Below are 21,910 nucleotides of genomic sequence, written 5' to 3' on the forward strand. Positions count from 1 at the left end.
CTATAAAATGCATTTTTAAGGGGCAGATAATACAGACGGCCATTCTTGTTAAATGATTTCCTTTTTTGACTCGGAATATTTGCCTTTTTATCAAGGCGTTAAAGGAAATCACTTCAAACTTGACAAATATTTGTTGACTATTAATAGCAGGTTAGTCTGCTAAATATGTTTGCAGAATTTTACCCCTTTTTCTATGGTGCCTTTTTTCAACTACATGTATCTAGTACTGAGAAAAGTGGAGTGTGCTATCCACGGACAAGACTTGTTTTAAGAACTGCTCAACATTTTCAGACATAAAGAATACAGCACATGTTTGTACTGATATCTTCAGCAAGAGAATTCAACAGTTATTTTTTGGTCTGTCTTTTCCTGGTAGACCTAGGTTATAAAGAAATTTTCTCAGCTAAAACTCATATGATGAACTGAAATCTCAGGTATTTGATTGGTCAGAAACCAGCACAGAAATTACACTGTCCAATGAAAATCCTGAGATAAGAAATTGGGCTCAGAAAAAAGTTTTACAACATTGAGCCAGTAGTGAGATAATGAAATGTATTGAATTTTATCTCCGGGCTCAAGTTAAACAAAATCAGCATAATTTGATTTTTAATGGCATTATCAAAGTACATGTACCTGTTTTACAGTATATAAACTTCGGAATTCAATCTTTTATTTGATGGTACCTGCATAATATGAACTTAACACTCAAGACTTTAGGAACTATTTCAATCTTTTAATTTTATACAAATTTCATCCAAAAAACAAGTTTTAACTAACAAGATATAAATATACAGTCTATATAAGAATTTGAAATAGTTGACAGACTAACAGACACAATAAGGAAGGCCTTTGCCTGCAGTATAGAGAAATATTCAATCCAGCATGTCCAAGTGATGGTGTTTGTAAAATACTTAAAATTTGCAGTCAGCATATCCTTACCTTAATGCAGTAATGGATTAAGTCCTTCTTAATTAAATAGGAGTTAATCAGTTCTTGCACTAAGGTGACAATAATCCCAAATCCAAGCAGTATAAGTCAATTTACATTACTACATGTATTTCAGAAGGGTTTATTAATATTTAAATATTTCAAGGAAACACTAGATAATCTGTAAATTCATAGGAACATAATGTTTGCTCATTCTGAGAAAAGAAACAATGTAACATTTATGTCCCTGAGAATATGGGAATTACAATTATAGCAATTAATTAAACCCGACGATACCAGTACTTCATTTGATTTGGAGTTAGAAAAATGTGCAGCCGGACTGGCACAGTAACATTATGCTGAACGTATATTTTCATGTCTTTAATAAGAAATACGAAACCATGAATACATTATCTGATTCCAGTTTTATTGACATGTACTAAGGTACATAAAATGCCACATAAAATCTTTAAAAAAAATAATGAAATTTTCATTCCATTTACTTGTTGTTTTTTAAAAGTTCCCCCCCCCCCCAATTTAAAGATCTTTGCAATTTCATATGCTTACTTGAACCTACTTGCACATTAAATTCTAAACAAATATCTTCATAGAAAACATGTAGACATCACTTATAAAATATAAATATGTATGTACACATAATATAAATACATTGTATTTTTGTTATATAAATATGTATGGCATATAGAAGAATTGGCATAAAAGGAGTTATAGGTCAAAAGGTAACAAATACATGTAAATGCACCAAAAATTCTTTTATTATCTTAATTTATCAAGGCATATTCATCCTATTTTAATATTACACTTAAAGAGATATATAAATGTTCTTGCAATGTAAAAACATGTAAAGCATTTATTGCTTAATCGGCAAAAACATTTTAAATACACATATCAAAACAAAATCAGCACATACAAATTCTATGTCATGATTAAATCTAATCTACATACCACAAGATTAGCTTGTGTTGTTGAAATAGTTGTAATTTTGATATGAAATAACACATAGACTGATAACATAATCATGCATTCTATTTATAGAAACATCATTTCTCTTTTTTAAAAAAAATCAAGTTTACAGTTAAAGCTGCAAAATATTTCAAGAAAATCAAACTTGAGAAAAAAATGTACATGTACTAATATTTTAAGAAAAGTAAAAATATTCAATATTAAAGATTTAATTTACAGTTAATGTGCATTTAATAACTGATTTTGCACTATTAATCACTATATTTCTTCTACTGTGTGACAAACACAGTAATTCATGTGGCTTCTACCGATAAGTGCCTTTGTTCACTTCACAATATTTCATTTTTAAATACAATGTACATTGAAAAAAATCATGGAAATTAACATGAATCTGGAGGCATGCTGCTTTAAGTTCCAAGATGAGTCAACAAATTTCTAGTTAAGGACTAAACTCTATAAGTAACAAGTTTACAAAATGTGCAAATATTTCAGATTCAAGTGTGTACCCAATGTTACTGAAGTAATGTAACTAAAGTTAAGATCTTCTTATGCTTACATCAAATATAACATTATTTAGGAGCTGACTTACACAGATTTACTTTTTATTCTTTAAATTATGACTAAATTTACATATTCAAATTTTATATAACAGCTACATCCTATTAACTATGGAGTTAGAGTTATACCTACATATTTCAATATTTTAAAAGATAACTTCTGTGGATGATCAAGTCTGTAAGCTTCATTTTGTACACTTCACAAAAGTTGTTAAAATTCCTACTTTAATTTCTAAGTGTTGTAAAAAGTAGCATGAATCTGAAGATGAGCTACTTTAAAATGGCACTACTAATGAATGTATACAAACACACAGTCACAATTATAAGTATTTTTTGTTGATTGTGTTTTATAAAATAAATGAAGGTTTATTTTCCCTTTTGTCTCCCTGCATCAATACTTTTTAATGTTGGTAGACCATTGGGTAACTGTATGTAGCTGCCTTCATTTATCATTATTCTTTCTGCTTCATCTGAAACAGGTTGTATAGATGTATTGTGAGCATATGAAAACATATGTATACATGTTTTACAAGTATAAACCATTATTTTATAAAAATAAAAATATCAAATTTAAATATGTTACAAAAGTAACAAAAATTTCTCTTAGAACAAAGTGTCATAATTCTGCCAAAAATGATTAAATCATGAAACCCAAATAAGTGACAGTGCACTTGGTGATGATAATTCTATGACAGTTTGGGTGAAATTCTTTGAGAAATGTACAGAGTTGCACAAAGAAGAATTTGCAAACTCTCATTCACCCTTGAACAACATTTACCAAATTTTATTCATTATCTGATAACCAGGATTTTGTTATAAACAGGGGCAATAACTGTGAATATCTAGCAGTAAAAGTTACCTCTACACCTTTGCATCTTGGTACTGTAAGCTAAGTCATACTGATAGCCTAGTATAAAACCAAAGGGAACCAGTGGTACTAATGCTGCAGGGTTCTTCTTCTTGGCAAAACTAATCAAATAAAACACCATAAATATCAACAATAGATAATATCAATATTATAACAATATCAATGATGAATAGAATATAAAAATATTTAATCAAACATTTTTCAAAATGAAAGTTGATTGTCTCTTATAATTGAATAAAATCTACAAAATTCTCTATGAACAATGTTAACATCTCAGACTTTGTTTAATATCATGTGTCCTGTGATATACATGTATATGAGATGGCTTTTTAATAATGCAAGTCTAGGATAAACCAATATGGCCATTATAATATTATGAAATCTGTACCTATAAGATTAAATCTGAAGTCGGTAGAGTCGACCAAAGTAAATGAGTGAAGTATGACAAAATTAATAGCAATAATTCCAACTATGTTCAATTTGAAAGAAAAGAATAATAAGCAATGAATGTTACCACGTCCAGTATATAAATGTCTAAAATCAGAACTCCTCTAGAATCAGAACTCCTGATAAAGCTTCATTGTACAAATTTTAACAGCAAAGGAAATATTTACCCTGCAATTCCCATTACAGCAATGGTTGTGTAGAATGCACACCACCACTGAAACATATCTCGAGATCTTGCTAACATCATAGCTGCCTGACGTTCTCGCATCTGATTCTGCATTTGTATTTGTCGCTCCAACTATAAAATGAAATATAAATGCTTGTTTAAGTCTTAATTATTTACAAATACAACAAAATTAATGGTTCACAATGATTCTGAGTTAGTGGTGACTGACATTTGGTTTTTATAAGCATCAAATATATAAAACTTGTAACAGGTTATTTTTCTTTCTTTCATTTTTTTTGTGGTTCTTGTGAAGTTGTGAATATTTGGCAAGCTGTTAAATGAATTTCATCCTCTTAATACCCCCTTTTACAGTTTTGACTTTAAATGTACATGCATTAATTTAATATTTGTCTCTGTGACTCACATTTCAAACACGCTTGCTTCATACACTTACATCTCATTCTTCTGGTAAATTTAAACTGTCCTTTAATAGCATTTTCAGATTTTAGATACCAAATATTGTATTATTAAAGTAAGCAGTTCACAGTAAAGAGCTTTGTTCCAACTTCAGAGAAAAAAATAATTGTTTTGACAGGTATCTCAAAGGAAGTGACAGGTATTATGATTATTAGAGCTGTCATTGAACATCCAGATATCGATATATCATCGATATTCATCATCCGATACAATATTGATACACACTTTCACATATCGATACAAGCTAAAAAAAATTATTTCTGGTAGTTAATGTACCTCTCTATTTTGGCTTAGAAGAAAAGTAATTTATTTCTAGTTTTCTTGGCTAACTTGAACTTTAAGCTCCGTTTTCAAATGTCAGCGACAAGAATGACAGAAAAAACAAACTTTCTGTTAGTATGTAGTATTTGTAATGTGTAATTCAAGCATGCATTACACCATGATCCCAAATTATAACATATATAAATGTTTTTCATTGAATCTACTGTCAAAGCCGTTATATCGATGTATCGTTGATATTTGTCTCTCGATATATCGATACAAAAGTTTCCATCAATGACAGCCCTAATGATTATAGTCATTATACACATTAAAAACTTTCCAGTCATTTATAAGAAAGTTTTTCAACTTGAAAAATTTCTCAAATTCCCTAAAATATCCAATATTTTATCCAAAGTCCTGCGAAAGGTCTTTTACAAAAGTTGCTGGAGAAAGGCTCTGGGTATAATAGTTTTGCGGAGAGATGAAAGAGTATTTATAAGCTTTCATAGCTACATGTATCTGACCAATCCTTACATGCTGTAAATAAATTTATTTCATACTTTCCAGTGTTTTACTGTAATATATCAGATGATAACATTCTGATTAACCACTAGTGAAATTTATAAAATATAATTTTCACTGTAGCCGGACTATATCTGAATGTGGATGAAAAGAATATCATAACTAAATGGAATAACGGGCAAAAATAAATGCCGTCATTTGTAAATTTTGCTTCTTTAGGAAAAGAAAGTTGATGTCATCATACATCATGTTAAAAATGTAACAAAATTAGAGAATTAGTGATGATGTCATAAAGGAGAATGAGCGACGTTACGCTGAAAAATCAGTAAAAAAATATACTTAAAATCACTTAAAAAGCATGAAATAAAAAGAAATTTTATTTGTTTTAATGTAAGATTGAAATATATTTCACTGAGTGAACTGCAGATAAATATTTTCATGAGTGGCTGGTGTTCATGCTATGTAATGTTTAATGATAAAATTTGTTTAAACTTATAGTTTGGTTATACCATTTCTGACTGACTTTTCTCCATAAACACTTGTTGCTTCTTGAAGTTCTCTTCCATGACCTTGCCAACCACCGAACCCATTGTTCTGTCAGATACTGCTGTTAATATACAAGAAAATGCATTAGGTTTGTAGTTAAGAAAGTAGTCCAACTAAATGAACTGCTAGTTCAGATATTGTGCTGTTTTACCTTTATCTCCCCCTCTACAGGGTAAGAGTGTAGTTTTGGTGTTAGCCAGATTCTGACAAAAAGCAGAAGTATCTTTAAATCTGTTCTTAACATTATAAAAAGATACTGGCATGTTAGAAAACATTTTCTACAAACATTTTCCCTCATTGAACAAAAATGTGAATAAATTCAAGACAGTTTTTCACATAACTTGACATTAGATTTTATATCATATAGTCTTCATAATGTTTGTTTAAAATCAATTGATATAGCACTATTAAATTTTAACCACAGACTAGCATACCCTGGTAAAGTCATTATCACTGGTCTTATGCAAAATTCATTGCTAAATGTCCAACAATGCAAGCTAAACATATTCACTCCAAAAACAAACCAGTCAAAGCCCCACATCAAACCAACAGTGTGAGGACACATGGGAGATAAACACTTGGATCATTCCTCCGATAATCCTTACCCATTCCCCCTCCCTGTCATTTCGGATTCCCCCTCCTGAAATATGAGATGTATGTACTATAGTAAATGTTGTTTAGGCATTATAGGACAGCTAAGGAGATATATAGAGGATATTGAATGAGTGTAAGTTCAATACTGAATTTATTGCACGAGTTGAATAAAATTATATTATGCGAGCCTCTGGCGAGCATAATATTATTTTATTCAACGAAGGCAATAAATTCAGTAATGAACTTACACGAATTTAATATTCTATTTATCACATACCCAAAATAAAGACCGTTTAAAGTGAAATAAGAGTCATTTTCACTGACGCGCCTATAGTATAACGCTTACATTCAGCGCGTCTTTACACTATGTTTGTATAACGCTAATGACGTCACGTCAAAATATATGCACGGCCGTGCAATACCATTTTTACGGAGTCGCTAAATCGGCACGGGTGTGTGATAAAAATGTATATTTTTTCATAAAGATTTGAAAATCAAATCAATACAGTGTACCTTTCAGTAAACAAAATCTTAACTGTCATTTTAAAACCTTTAATTTTAGCAAATTGTTATCCATTTTATGTATAACTCTTTGCAGCCACTGTGTAGCAAGAGGCACAAAAATCATAAACAGCAAAATGCTTTTTTAATCAAGGGCTATAACTTGCCCAAAATCATTTAACTGGAAAATCCATGTAATATGCACAAGTACTTGAACTACCGATCAGTCCTGTAAAGTTTCATTGAAATTGCATCAATGGTATATGAGAATTAGTTTGTACAAATTTTAAAAATAAAAATCATTAAAGGGCCATAACTCTGACAAAATAATTAAATAGAACAATGCCCATGAGATGCACAGCTAAACATGGTATTGATCATTTCTTTAAAGTTTGGATGAAATTGCATCAGCAGTTTCTGAAGATTAGTTGAGAAAAGCTTCTGTATAGAAAAAAACACACCTTTTTTCATTCAAGAGCCATAACTCGACCAAAAATCATTCAAGTAGAAAACCTCTGAAACATGCACAAGTACTTGAGCTACAATGTACATGTACCAATCAATCCAGTAAAGTTTAACTGAATTGCATAAGTGGTATAAGAGGAGAAGTCTGGAAAAACTTCATTAATACCTTATTCAGGGCTCTCAGTAGGCTCTCTTAAGCTACCAATTAATCCAGTAAAGTTTAATTAAAAATTGCATAAGTGGTATAGGAGGAGAAACTTTAAAACTAAAAATCATTATAGGTCCATAACTGACAAAAATCATTGAACCAGAAAAAGACGATGACAAGTACAACTAGACATGGTATACTTATCATTCCTGTAAGGTTTGGATGAAATTGCACAAAGAGTTTTTGAAGAGTACGTAGTCCGGACAACTTCTTTTGTGTAGCTGGCAACACGAAAAACAGTGGCAGACAGACAGACGACAGAGAAGTGATCCCTATATGTCACCACTACTCTGTAGGGACAGTGCACTTACAAGTCCATTATATAAGACGTTACGGGCTTGTTATAGTTTATGTTGGTCAAGCAAAATGATTCAGAGTCAACTCGTCCCCTGGTCAACTTGTCCTCTGGTCAACTCGTCACCTTTTTGGTCAACTCGTCCCTTGGACAACTCGTCCCCTGGTCAACTCGTCCCCAACTCGTCCCCCCCCCTCCAATAAATTATCATAGACTGTTAAAATAATACATTATAAAATTACTGAATTTGACATATTTTGACGCTTTTTGTATGCGAATATTTGGAGGTTTTTTTTGTTGTTAATTAAATATATCATGACACGTGCCTTTGGTTATTAAAGTAAACACATAGTAATTTGATAACAGGATTAAAGACACATTTGCCTCTGTGGTTGGATACGTATATACATATTAAAAGAACGCGTGTCTTTAATTAGAAATTATACAAATCGCGTGAAAATCGTGCCAAAGGTTGTTATAAAATTTTATTTTCCAAATGTCGACTTTGTTTTTGATGGTGTATGGTCAAATATGTGAAAATGTTGAATTAAATACAATTAATACATTCAATATGTTGACTTGTATTATACAAGAAATTCTGGAACTCGGTTTTATACAGCTCCTCTTTGAGATCAATTTAAAGATTTATTTATGGAAATTTAATATTAATCTTTACTTATTATTAGATGGCAATTGAATATTTAGTAATTACTTTATGTTTTCAATTAGTTAATATCCACGGCAAATATCATTGTACGGATTTTTTATTTAAAAAAAATAATGAAAAAAAAAAATACTAACTCTTTCAAAACCTGTACGAAATTTTCTGCACGGAAATGGGGCGGAATTCAAAGGCAGATTCCGCCCAGAAATTTAAATTCTCCCCCGAATATACAAGTGTTAAACCATTTGCTTTTGGCACGGATTCCGGCCGGATTCCAGGCGGAAATGGAACGGATTCTGGGCGGAATTGGGACGAAATATGCAAATGAGTTGGGGCGGAATTTTGAAGCGGAATCTTGGGGCGGAATTTTGAAGCGGAATATTGGGGCGGAACCTTGGGGCGGAATTTCGGAGCGGAATTGTCAAACTAGATTCTGGGCGGAATTCTGGGACAGAATTTAGGGGGCGGAATTTTATGAGTTTAACATGATCACATATTTTGGGATAAAATTATCAATAATGTATCACATTAAATTTTCTTACACAAACTTTAATAAAAAAAATATCATATCCTTTAGTCCATATACAGAATAGAATACCCTTCATTCACTATAACACAAACAGTTTTTTTCTAGCTGCAGGTTTTGGAATCTTAGAATCCAACACTTTGTGTTTTTTTTGCAATTATTTTGCTGGAAGTGTTTCAATCATAAATTTGTTTCAAATGTTTCTGATTATTTAAATTACTATTTCTTTAATCCATGTCTGTTTTAAGTCCACTGCCTGTGTTTCCTAGAACTTCTTGTGGTTGTGCTCACCTTTAATAATAAAATTCATAATTAATTAAACAAATATTTTGTAATGAATTGAGCCGTGTCATGACAAAACCAACATAATGGGTTTGCGACCAGCATGGATCCAGACCAGCCTGCGCATCCACGCGGACTCATCAGGATCCATGCTGTTCGCTTACAATCCCTATTACAAGTAGAGAAACTGATAGCGACCAGCATGGATCCTGATCAGACTGCGCTGAGGCGCTGGCTGGTCTGGATCCATGCTGGTCGCAAACCCATTATGTTGGTTATGTCATGACACGGCTCAACATTGTTTTATTGCATAATTATATGCAGTTATATTTTATATTTTTTAATAATATCAAATTTTATGTTTTATAACAGTATTAAATATTAACTATGCTTATAAAGCATATTCAAAAATAGTAAAGCAACACAGAATCAGTTATTCAAGTGTACAAGTGTTTAAGAATTGCTCTGTATAAGAATTAACTGACTGCTTTATGTGTGACACTATTTATTACTGGTTATGTATTTTTCAAGGAAAGATGTTGAATAGTTAAATATAGAGATTTAAAAATATACCTTTTCAGGATTAATACTGCTCATCATTATTAAACACCTGGCATCTCACAGTCAGCACTTAAGTCCCTGAGCAGCCTGCAAATTACGTGTGTAAAATGTAATTTTAGATTGTTCCATAGGAAAGACAACACAAACATGTAAAATAATAAATGATTATGATGACCCTGTTCAACTGTACAAAACTACTGATTGTACCATTTAGTCCTATTTAATCAAATTTATTTAATTTGTTTAATTTCCAGGAAATGCAAAAGATATACTTACATGCTATGTATACAATATAGATTTACACAATCATTATATTAACAAAAAAATCATTGAATAATTTTTAACTTGCAAATAATACATGTATTAAAGATTTAAAGCAATTATCAGAAAAAAAACAACAAATGTATGAAGTTGAAAATACTAAAACAACAATGACCTCTTGTTACAAATTTTAGTTGGCTACTTAGTATTGATAGTCATCATATAAAATTAATGTAACTAAAAGTTAATAATTACCTGATTATGTTATACATCTCCTTGTCCCATGTTATCATTCCAATTACTTTAACACTTTGAGATCTTAAACAAAACTTTACTCCAAAATTGTTAAAATATCAAGTACATCCTCTGTAATGCTGACCCAGATATCTTAGAATTCAAAATTCACAACAGTTTACTGTATAATGGACCGGTCCATCATTATGTAAAACAGGGTTAATTTACTCATCATCTTAACTTTCATTCATTGAATGTAAAAGAAAAATCAAATAACAAATAGATATATATATAAATTTTAAAAAACAATTACAAATTTTTGTACAAAAAAATTGCAATATGTCCTAAACAAATTCTACATATGCAATCTATAATGTTATCTCTCCCCAAAATAATTACATGGAACAGCCTGATCTGTTGGAATGACCAGTCATGCGTAGATGATGGGAAACTGCTGGTCAGTAGAGTTTTATCAGAGCTCTGATCTGTGTAGTGTAAAATCTGGGTGAATATAATCTCAGTGAGAATATACATTGTAGTATTTATTTACCTATGGTAAATAAAAGCAATTATTGGGCATATTGGTTGATCAATTTTATATAGATTAAAAGGGCATTATATAAATTATGAGATTATTTCATGCACTGTTTTGTTTATTTTTTTTATAACAAAATGATGAATTCTTAGAATTTAAAATGGCAAGCACACTTATATTCTTGTCCCGATGTGACTGCCCTATATTTAAATTTAAAAAGCATTCTTATTTTAATGTTGCTTTTAGATGATGTCCTAAAATCATATTTAAGAATTCATAATACAGTAAATGTATTAATTAATACAAGCTGTATGAAAAATCTTTTTATTATAAACTTAAGGATTTTGGAGGTGAATGTTTTCAAATTCTACACTAAGATTATTACAGTTGTTTTTCAGTACAAAAAATATAAATTAGTCTGACAATATATTATTAATGCCACATTTTGTATCTAAAAAGAAGGCCTATTTTAATGTCTAAAAAAAAAAAAATATATTAATTCTAAAAATACACCTGTAATTATTGGTTCAGCAAAAAAAATAAGTACAGTAGGTAAAATTTCAATGTCTGCAAGTGCAAAAACAGGAGTACAATTATGATTTGGACATCTTATATGTGAAATTCTGTTCAAGAAAAATGTTTAAGTATAGAATTCCGCCCATAGTGAAGACTATTCCTACCCAAAAAAATTTCAAAGTTGAAAATTCTGCCCAAGATGAAATGTTTAAGTATAAATTCTGCTCAAAATAAAATTCCAGCCGGAATTTTTCTAGTTTTCCGCCCAGAAAAGTGAACAAAATATTTTTCTTGTGAGACAGAATGGCACGGATTTTGCGTTTCCGTCCCTGGTCCGCCCAGAAATCACTGATTCCGTGCCAATTCCGTGCCAATTCCGCCCAGAATCCGTGCCAAAATTTCGTACAGGAAGGCATGTATGTTTATACAACTCCTATGATAATGGACCATAATATGGTATGTATGCTAAAAACATTGTAAAATGTTAAATGTTGAATAAACTATTGTATTGTATTGTATTGTATATATTACAATGAAATTCAATTTTAAAAAAATCAGAAACAATTGACAATTTCACAACAAACAATTATCATGTTTTTAATTGACACGATCCTTCTATAATGAGATCAATACGCACCGACATAAAGTTTTTAGCACTTCCAATTTCTGTTAATCTGTCGTCAGTCTTTAATCCATTCAGGGAGGAGGTAAAAATCAAAGAGTTGGACCTAATTTTAGTTTTAATTATCATTAAAACTCCGATTAATTAAACATTAATTGAATGTTTGCAAACTTACCTGTCTTTGTAATTTTACATCAAAGCTAAGCACGTGGGTTAGATAAAGATCATTAAAATTTAACGTAAAAAAGACGTTATTTTATTAATATTTCGATATCAATCAAATTCATTATAAAGTTTACATAAAAAGTACTATTTAAAGACATTGATTTACAACATAATAGTGACGAATAGATCGAACGTAGGGGACGAGTTGACCATAATAGGGACGAGTTGACTCTTTGAGGACGAGTTGACCAAAAGTAGGGGACGAGTTGACCAAAAAGGTGACGAGTTGACCAGAGGACGAGTTGACTAGGGGACGAGTTGACCGGATTGCAAGCAAAATATCTCAAAGCGACATCATCTTTTATAAAACCTCGCAATTACCACTCTTTTAATTGGTATAATTGTTTACTATTTAAAAAGATATTGTTGATCAGAAAGAACAATATAACTTACAAGCTATACCCTTAAATCTGCTACTTGCTAAATATCTTTACCATTAACATTTATACTTAATCAATCTATATATTATTATGTTGACAACTGTCATGTAACGCTTCAGGTTAAAAGATAGGACAACATGTAAAATGTTATAATGAATATTATGTATTCCCTTTTTACACATCTAACATGGAGCACATAATGTCATCTCTGATTCAACATAAATAATTCAGAAATTTCAATATTTATTTATAAAGGTTAAAAGGTAGGACACTTTATGAATTTGATAAATACAAATAAATTATGTCATAACATTAATGCAAGTATTAAAGAACATATCGATTGTACTTTGATTCAAAATTTGGAATAAAATATTGTCAATATTATACCTTTATTAGTGCTATTATAAAATCTGTAGCTCGTCCTTTGCAATGGCTATCTCCGTATGCGCTTGATTATATCATAGCAGACTTTGGCCGATCAACACTAATACTGTTTATTGATTTGCCTTTGATGTTCCTCAAACTGAATCAAAATAAATGTAGGCTACTAAAAACGTTGTTAATTGGAGCCTAGATCTCTGCTTAGCTTTATGCAGCCATGCATTTTTTAAATTTATGTAATCGGTTATTTATTTTGTAAAATCCGTTCCAAATCATGAATCAAACACATTTTGACTCTTCAACATGGAGTATTCCGGGAAAAATAAATAAATATTGTTTTGGCTATTATATTGGATATTGGCTTTGTTTTAATGCTTTTTTGCTTTTAGCTTAATGATTTTATGCTTAAGCATCAATCAAAAACTTTTAATATGTGAAAAATGTAGTTTAATGATAGTCATATATTTTCGCGATGGGTGTTTTAGAAAAGGTATTGTTTATAAATAGAATCTACATTATACAATTTTATGTTAAAATAATGTTAAACTTGTTTTTATGGTAGATATACTACAATACAATAAAATGATCTTTTATGTTAATTTTGTCTTGACTTTAATTTAAAGGTTGCATCAGTTTTTAATCTCATGCTGTATGCAAGGTCATTTTGTAAAACTGATTTTGGTAAGTTTAAGAAAATTAATGATTTTTAGAAATCGTATCTTGTCCATATCATGTGAGGGCTTTGACAGTCCTGGTAGATAGAAAGAGAGAAATGATATCATAATGAGTTTGAAAATATTCTAATGAAACATTAAGATGGAATTAAAATTTCAATACTTTCTTTAATTTGAAAGCTTCCAAACTGTTTTTATTTCCAGAATTCTTGAATTCACTGAAGCAGCTAAAATGGTGTTGCATAAGTTACAGCATGTGGGGCGTAGAATGTTTTCCAAGTATTTGTTAGTTACAAATACAGCTACAGCATCTAGTTTACTTGCACTGGGAGATTGCATTATACAACATATTGAGAAGATGGACAACAAAGAAAAATCATACAACTTTCAAAGGACAGGTAAACTGGGGACATTTTATTTTTAGAAAAATTGAACAGGTTTGAAAAGTTGATGTAACAATATGGTAAGATGAATATTTCAATACATGTATATATTGAATAAACCACATCCACATTGCAAGATAAATGTGTTTGAAATTATAATCTTGGGTACTGTCAAATAAGATTTAAGGTTTTTGAAGTGATTATCTTTGACCTGTTTGAGTTTTTATTTGCACTGTTGCTCTTAAATAAAGAAGTTACTGATCCAATATAGTAGGCAGGATACCAGACCAGACTTGATAGTTCGATTTTCATTTGCATGTTTCTGGTGTAAATTAACCAATGACCAAATTTTAATTTTTATATGTGTATATATGTAAGCATACAACCATGTTTCCTTAAAATGAAACATATTCATTGTACTGATAACTGTAGTTACAGTATATAAAGAGAACTGAATGTGATTGATTTAAGTTGAAAATACTTGAAATTCACTGTACAATCAAGCTTTAATACATGTATATTATGTATATTTATCTGTATATTGCAGGTCGAATGTTCACAATGGGATTCCTGTTTGGACCAGTGTCACATGTATGGTATAAGATATTAGATAGGTATCTCCCTGGTGCTGGTTTACGTACTGTAGCCTGTAAAATACTTGCTGATCAAACTGTGGCAGGACCATTCTTCTGTTCAGCTTTCTTTATTGGTGTGTAAATACCATATTGTTAATTGATGAAATCTGTTGTAAAACCTTTAAATTGCAATTTTAAAAAATAATTTTTTCCCTTTTACCTTTTAAACTGTTTTAGAAATTTGGGAAAACCCTTTTTTTAACAGAGATAAACCCCAGAAATTTTTTTATAATGTATCACTTTTTTTAACTTTGAATGTGTAAAAGAAAAAAAAACATCAAGGATATTCAATTCAAATTTGATGAAGTTGCTTGTTCAATTAAGTCTGAAAAGCACTTTTGCAGAATACTGCCTTTGCAACATTGCTTTTATTACATGTATACTACCCATCACTGAGAATAGTGGAGCGTACTGTCGGCATACAGATCTTGTTTTATTGGCTGCCTGTATTTAAAAGCATTTTTATTTATATTTTTGATCTTAGGTATGTCACTTTTAGAAGGAAAGTCTAGACAAGAGGGTATGGAAGAAGTCAAAGCCAAGTTCTGGACAGTTTATATGGTATTACTTTTATTTTCTGATATAATTACGTCAGAAAACATTGTTCATTTCATTTTAATGGTTTGCATGATTTCACCTTAACCTGTGCTAAATTATGTGGCAAAATGGCTGACCGGCTTCCACATTTAGAGGATGGTTTTTAACTTTTATTACATAAAAAAGGAGTTATAGCTGTTTGGCAGCAAGTCATTGATCTGTGTAGTTTTACACATTGTTTAAGTAAGGCTCCATATGCCACTTAATTACTTTGCATGAAAGAGTTTTATGGAATATTCCGTGGTCTCTACTGTATGAACAGTCTTGTAGACGTTTCTTAATTCTTAATTAGTGAGCGGTGGTCTAGTGCTTAAGGTGTCTGCCTCTCAACCCAGGGATAATGGGTTTGAAAACTAATCGGGTCATGACCATGTTTTTTCATATGACACCGGTACTGGTTGGTTCAAGGAAGTGGACTTGAAAGTGATTAATATAAATTGCAAGAACTTGTTTGAGCTTAAATTGAGCTTAAATAAATATGTTTAAACTAATTCTTTATTGAACGACAATGATGGACTTAGCTTAAAGGGACTTCAATTTTCCATTTGATGTATGTATAAACCAATTACTGGCATGCAAAATTTCAAATAATTTGCTCACTCTGTTGTTTAAGAATAATTATCATAATTGTAAAAAATAACCAAAATTGAAAAGCTTTGCTAAGCTTTTCACTCAAAAAGGACTAAATATAGCATAAAAATACAGTTTTCAATTTGTTTCTGGGTATAATTCTTAAATATCTTTTGCATATTTGTCTGTTTTAGTGCCCCAAATGATCTATGTAAGAAATTCAAATTTTATATTTGACCTCAGTGGAGTTCCTTTAAGCCAGTTAGGCGGTTGCATACATACACTGCTCTGTCCATAAACGAACTTTTAAAGTTTCACTTTTCATTGTTTTATACTGTTGGCTACTTGATTATTGAAATCTTTTAAGGGACTCTTTTGAGGTTTGACATAATGGGTCTGAGATAAGTTTCTAAGATATTTATACCATTAACTTGTTTGCAAAATTTCCTATTCTTTTTTGCACTCTGTTTTCCACAATGATAATTCTTATTGTGCAAAATAACCAAAAATGAAAAGCATTTAATAGATGTTTTTAACTCAGATTAGGTCAAGAACTAAATACAAATACAAATATCTTTATTTCTCTCAGGTCAAGACATTGACAATATGAGGTAAATAAATATTAACAAAGTTTCGAGGCTCAATAGAATACATACAAAAAATATAAGCATATATAATACATGTAAAAGGAGAGTACCTTGGGTACTTTTAACATACAAAACATGTGCATGTAATAAATTTACACGTGTTATATGCATTTCATTTTCATTATATAAATTTTTCAATTTAGTATATCCCTAATAAACATACATGTTTTCTTATATTCAAAATAACTATGGTTGTTTATATTCATAAGTTTATCAAAAGAATAAATGTTTCGTCTAATGTAATAATTGGGTCCTAAGTATTTTTTTCTTTGATGATCAAAATATTTACATTCTAGAAGGTAGTGAAATTCTTCTCCAACTGAGGAATTACATAATGTACATTTTCTCATATTAAGTTCTATCCCATGCCAAGATCCAGTTTCTACTGGCAATCTATGGTTTCTTGTTCTAAATTTAATCAGATATCTAAGTGAATTAGGATGTGTATTTGTGATATACTTTTCAAATTTGAATTTGTCTTTAAATAACTTGTAATTTTTACACTTTCCAGAAGTTTCTAAGTTTGAATACCAGCTGTTTAGAAACAGATCTAGAGTAAAGTACCCATATTTCGACACCTTACGATAAATTTTCGTTACAATTTAACATTTTTATGTATATCCTTATTTCAACACGGCACTTTACAGTATCCGACATTTTCGCGCCCTTTTCAAACACTACTTCTTAAGTAGCATCTAAGGTTTTCCATATAATAATAGTATAAGCTTTGTCCATTGAGGGTCCGGTATTTCGACATGGTGATCCTAGATTCGACACCCTAATTAAGGTTTAAGAAATACATTAAAAGTTCAAATAATATACAACTAAAATGAATTCCAACACTATTAATAATACTTTACGAGCCAAACATGATTATGAAAGAATATTATATTAAAAACACAATCAGTTCATCTCTTGAATTAGTAAAAATGTGCATGACTTGTGTAGATACATTTTTGTATGTCTTACACACATAATTTGATTATAGAGAAAAAGGTTAATTATTAATCTTTGAAGCGGGGATTTCCAATTACATTGCGTCAGCAGTGCACATTATGTACCACGGACAGGCTGTATAGCGGAAACATTTCCTGTTTTTAGATTAGTTCTTAGTTTAAAGCATAGGTGTTCTCTGAATACATAATCAGTGGAGTCCATACTCACCATTGATTATATCTCTAATGGCCCAAAGCCAAGCAAGTCTTGTCACTTTACTAAGGGAGCGGTGTAGCGTGTAGCCTACCGGTTTTAAAATAACCAATACAGGCAAATGTTTCTTTTCTAGGTAAAATGTCTCCTAAAAGTGTTTTTCTTCCATACATAATGATCTAAGACTTGTAATCTTTACTTTATAACAGATAAGCGGGTAACATGTACTGTTACAGTCAGCACGCACTGTTTGGATTCAAACTAATTGGTGCATTTCCACTACGCTTAAGCTTATCAGTCAGGATGCAAAATATCATTGCTGTTTTTATCGTCTTTGATATTACACCACTTTGAACCATAGAAATATTGTTGATCAATTGGATGGCGAACATCTGCAATATTTCTTTTCATTGGCTTCAGATGACATGTATACACAATTAGGCATAAATATGTAATTTAAACTGAAAAACACTAATATACCTATTGCTGAAGTTCATTTAAACCAAATACATTGTATACCTGCTTTTCAGAATAAACAACATCACTAAACATTACCATTACATGTTACTAATGAAATGTATTTTTCTACATGAGAATTTATTAGCGGCATCTAATACCTCAAACTTCCTCAATAACAAACATCGTTAACGGAGTAACATTTATATACTATAATTAATACTTATTCGTCCACAGCCAAATACAATATACGTGCATGGAATGCCATATTTGGTCAGTTTGATTTAAGTTAGTTCTAAATTGGTTTGATTCAGTCACATGTGTCGAAATTACGAACCTCCTTTTAAATTTGGTTCCTAAGTTCGACACTCACGCCTTGGCTGGAAATTTAACTCTAGACAAGCTGTTGATGGTCCAGTTTGAAGAACAACTTCAATAAGTGTGTTTAAAAAGTTAACAATAGCATAACTTGACAAAAAATAAATAGTAGTTTTTCTGTTACATAGGTCGACCTCTTACATGTTTCCCTAAGAAGCGACTTTTTATGTTCGAATTTTCGAGCCACACTTTTGTACTAACCAATGTCAGCGAAATCGGTGCCTATGCGGTCTGAATTTTTTTCATGACGTCATCAAATGAATGATGAACATAAATATCGATCAAAATATCAGTTAAAACGCATAATTCTGGGATTTCATGATGTTTGTAAAAAAAGGTGTCGAATTAATGGGTATGTCGAATTAAGGTGCTATTGCTCTATTAGCTTTTGTTTAATGTTGCGGTCAACCACTTTTGATTTGGAAAAAAGATGTGTGTTCCAAATATTGTTCATGCCGCATTTGACGAGTATATCTCTAATACACGTTATCCACATAAAATTATTGCTTTGCTGTGTATTTAAAAAATTACTACTATAAAGAGCAAAATAATACATTGTTTGCCTTAGTTTAAACGTCTTTGGGACATAATATCAACCTTCAATTTACTTCTGGGTATATTTCTAAATTATCTTTTCTATACTCTGCCATTTTCAGTGCCCCAGTTAATCTATGTAAAAACTTCCAATTTATATTTTTAGGCTTGTAGACCTTACTGAAGTCTGTTTAATCATATAAATAACAAATTATAGAAACTTAAAATGACTGATACAAATTAAGTCAATGCAAAAATAAAGCATATTTTGTTTTTTTTCAGCTTGACTGGTGTTTATGGCCTCCTGCACAATTTATTAATTTTTTCTTCCTGCCACCAAGTTTGAGAGTTGTTTATGTGTCTGGGATAACACTAGTCTGGAACACTATATTATCATGGATGAAACATAAGGTAAGTCCAGAAACTGTTGTTTAAATTGTATGACCAGTTTGGCTCAAACTCATATTTGTGCCAGTTGGAATTACGAGTATGGTTTCTTATACAAGATTTTATGTGTTTTTAGTAACTAAGAAAACAATTAAATATTTATATTTCATATCTGGAGGAAAAATATATGACTAGTTCATATTGCAAATGTGTAATGGTTAATTGCTACATGTAGATGCATAATCAGACATGTCAAACAATATAACCAATATAACTTACTATAGATCTAGTTCATGTAGTCAAAACCAATAACTTGAAATAAGCAGAGCTCCAGATAAATACACAATAACAACATCAAGTAAAAGTAAAAATTCATTTAAAAATTGTAAATACCCAATTAATTTTTGATGGGGGGGGGGGGGGGGGGGTGGGGTATTATCCAATTACTTCTGAAAGCTTATTTGGCGCTATGTGTTAAGATTATTTCATTATGACACAATATATAAATATTTTGTTGGAGTATTATAAGTTTTGTCTTGTGTGTAAGTTAAGGATGCAATTGTTAGAAGAGTTTACCATATCATCTGGGTAATGTTAGGTCCACAGTGTGACAAGTAACCTGTTAAGTACATGGTACAAATATTTTCCAAATATCAACATAGTTTATATTGGAAAATGTCTTTGGGCAACATGACTTATTTATTGTTCATGTGTTGTAAATTATGAAATTGAAAGGAATTAAGGCAACAATTAATGTAATTTTTCACTTGTTCACTCACTATATACCATTGGATGGACATAATTTCATTTGAATGTCAATTGAATGAATGTAAACTTGTAGGATTGAATAAGGAATTATAAGGAGCAGTATCAAAAGCATGTTTTGCTAGATCTTAATTTTTTTCAGTGACATTTGTGTTAAAGTTAATAGCTTAGAATCTATCATTAAATCTTATTTTTTATATGCTAGAAAATATGAGGAAATGTTGAGGTGAAGAATATTTTATATATAATATAGTCTACAATAAATGTGTATTATGAAACCTCTTTATGCATTATTTCTGCATCATTTAATTTGAATAACATATTCAAATGAAATTATGTCCATCCAATGGTATATAGTGAGTGAACATAATCTTTTACTTATTTGTTTTTCAGGAGCAACATGTGGAGACTGAAGTGAAACAGAGCTAGAAATAAATTAAAGGATAATCAAATATTTATACCCCTGTCTTTCATAATACAGTCCTATTTTGTTTGCCCCAAACCATTCCCTTATATTTATTTTTGTTAGATTTCTGGTTATACTGACATACCTAAAGGTCATATTGTAATTTCTGCTTTGCAAGTACCAGCCAATACCAAAGTACGTTAGGTGCCCTACTGTGCTACATGTATTTCAGGCACAAGACTATATTTGAGTAGACAAGCAGACACTTTGTTAGTTAACTGGGTAGCTTGCTTTTCCAAATGAGTTTTTTATCCCTGTTTGATAATACATGCATTAAGATAAATCTGAGTATCAAAATGCTATGTTATGGCTCTAAAAATGTTTTAACTTAATGTAATTGATATTTTTTATTCAAATTAAATGTTGCAGAAATAATGCATAAAGAGGTTTCATTTATCTAATTTCACTAGTTCAATATGCCCTTAGTACACTATAGTATTATTGTGACTTAGAACCCAATCTTAAAGGGACTCCACTGAGGTTTTTTTGACATGATGGGACTGGAAATAATTTTTCAAGACTAATGTTTCATTTGATGTAGGTCTAGGTGCAAAATTGCAGATAAATCGCCCAAATATTCTTATTTGAAAAATTACTCGAATCCACCAAATCAGGCTAAGAATAGCACATAAATACAATTTTCAATTTTTTTCCTGGTATATTTTTAATTATCTTTTGCACATCTCCCTGTTTTATAGGCCTTGTTTGATTTATGTCTGAATTTAATTTAATCCAAAAACTTAATTTTTGAGTTATTGCCCTTTGTAGGTTTTCATACTTTATTTTTGTCCGGGCCATTTCTCCTTAACTATAAAAGCTATGGACTTGAAACTTTATATGATGATAAATATTATTAAGAAGAAGTGCAGTGTACAAAAGCAGGTAATATGCACTGGTTATTTCTAGAGTTATTGCTCTTTGTTAATATTCATACTTTATTTTTGTCAAGCCATTTCTCCTATAGACTAGAAACTTTATAGGATGATAGATCTCAATAATTAAAAGTGCAGTGCACAAGAACCATTACTCTGCACTTCTTATTTTTTTGAATTACTGCACTTTGTTAATTTTCATACTTTATTTTTGTCCGGGCCATTTCTCCTGAACTAAAAAAGCTATTGACTTGAAACTTCATATGATGATAGATCTCATTAAGAAGTGCAGTGCACAAAAACTGGTACAGTTGAGTTCACACTAAACTTCCCACCCTTGTGCACTTCTAGTGCACTAGAGCTGAACTAGAAGTGCACACCGTGTGCACTTC

At 30.7% G+C, this 21,910-nt stretch overlaps 2 protein-coding genes across 3 annotated transcripts; one reads left to right on the forward strand and one right to left on the reverse strand.

The window, feature by feature from the left end:
• Positions 1–718: 718 nt before the first annotated feature.
• LOC132724712 (plasminogen receptor (KT)-like) lies at positions 719–5,877 on the reverse strand. The gene is made up of 4 exons (XM_060709641.1): positions 5,719–5,877; positions 3,951–4,081; positions 3,328–3,437; positions 719–2,938 (listed from the first exon to the last, which is right to left on the reverse strand). Exons 1-4 carry the CDS (start codon positions 5,797–5,799, stop codon positions 2,835–2,837), a joined length of 426 nt encoding a protein of 141 aa, XP_060565624.1. The 5' UTR covers positions 5,800–5,877; the 3' UTR covers positions 719–2,834.
• A 7,399-nt stretch (positions 5,878–13,276) lies between these two features.
• LOC132724714 (mpv17-like protein 2) lies at positions 13,277–20,801 on the forward strand. 2 transcript variants are annotated; one of them, XM_060709643.1, is made up of 6 exons: positions 13,277–13,495; positions 13,884–14,077; positions 14,610–14,771; positions 15,182–15,258; positions 19,311–19,439; positions 20,574–20,801. In XM_060709643.1, the coding sequence occupies exons 2-6, from the start codon at positions 13,912–13,914 to the stop codon at positions 20,607–20,609; spliced, it is 570 nt and encodes a 189-aa protein (XP_060565626.1). In that variant the 5' UTR covers positions 13,277–13,495; positions 13,884–13,911; the 3' UTR covers positions 20,610–20,801. The 2 variants fall into 2 exon arrangements, with proteins under 2 accessions (XP_060565626.1, XP_060565625.1); XM_060709642.1 differs by lacking the exon at positions 13,277–13,495 and adding an exon at positions 13,536–13,686.
• The last annotated feature ends 1,109 nt before the right edge of the window (positions 20,802–21,910 follow it).

This window comes from Ruditapes philippinarum, unplaced genomic scaffold, assembly GCF_026571515.1.
Source record: "Ruditapes philippinarum isolate M1 unplaced genomic scaffold, ASM2657151v2 ctg1719_1_1_1_1, whole genome shotgun sequence".
Taxonomy (NCBI): Eukaryota; Metazoa; Mollusca; class Bivalvia; order Venerida; family Veneridae; genus Ruditapes; species Ruditapes philippinarum.

What these genes read in the sequence shown, in the direction of transcription:
- LOC132724712 (XM_060709641.1), bottom strand. Translation starts at nt 5,799, where the DNA reads ATGGGTTCGGTGGTTGGCAAGGTCATGGAAGAGAACTTCAAGAAGCAA. An exon ending in GCTGTAATGGGAATTGCAGG is followed by an intron (nt 3,438 to 3,950) that starts GTAAATATTTCC and finishes TTATTTGATTAG; the next exon opens with TTTTGCCAAGAAGAAGAACC. An exon ending in CAAGATGCAAAGGTGTAGAG is followed by an intron (nt 2,939 to 3,327) that starts GTAACTTTTACT and finishes AACCTGTTTCAG; the next exon opens with ATGAAGCAGAAAGAATAATG.
- LOC132724714 (XM_060709643.1), top strand. Translation starts at nt 13,912, where the DNA reads ATGGTGTTGCATAAGTTACAGCATGTGGGGCGTAGAATGTTTTCCAAG. An exon ending in ATACAACTTTCAAAGGACAG is followed by an intron (nt 14,078 to 14,609) that starts GTAAACTGGGGA and finishes TGTATATTGCAG; the next exon opens with GTCGAATGTTCACAATGGGA. An exon ending in AGTTCTGGACAGTTTATATG is followed by an intron (nt 15,259 to 19,310) that starts GTATTACTTTTA and finishes GTTTTTTTTCAG; the next exon opens with CTTGACTGGTGTTTATGGCC.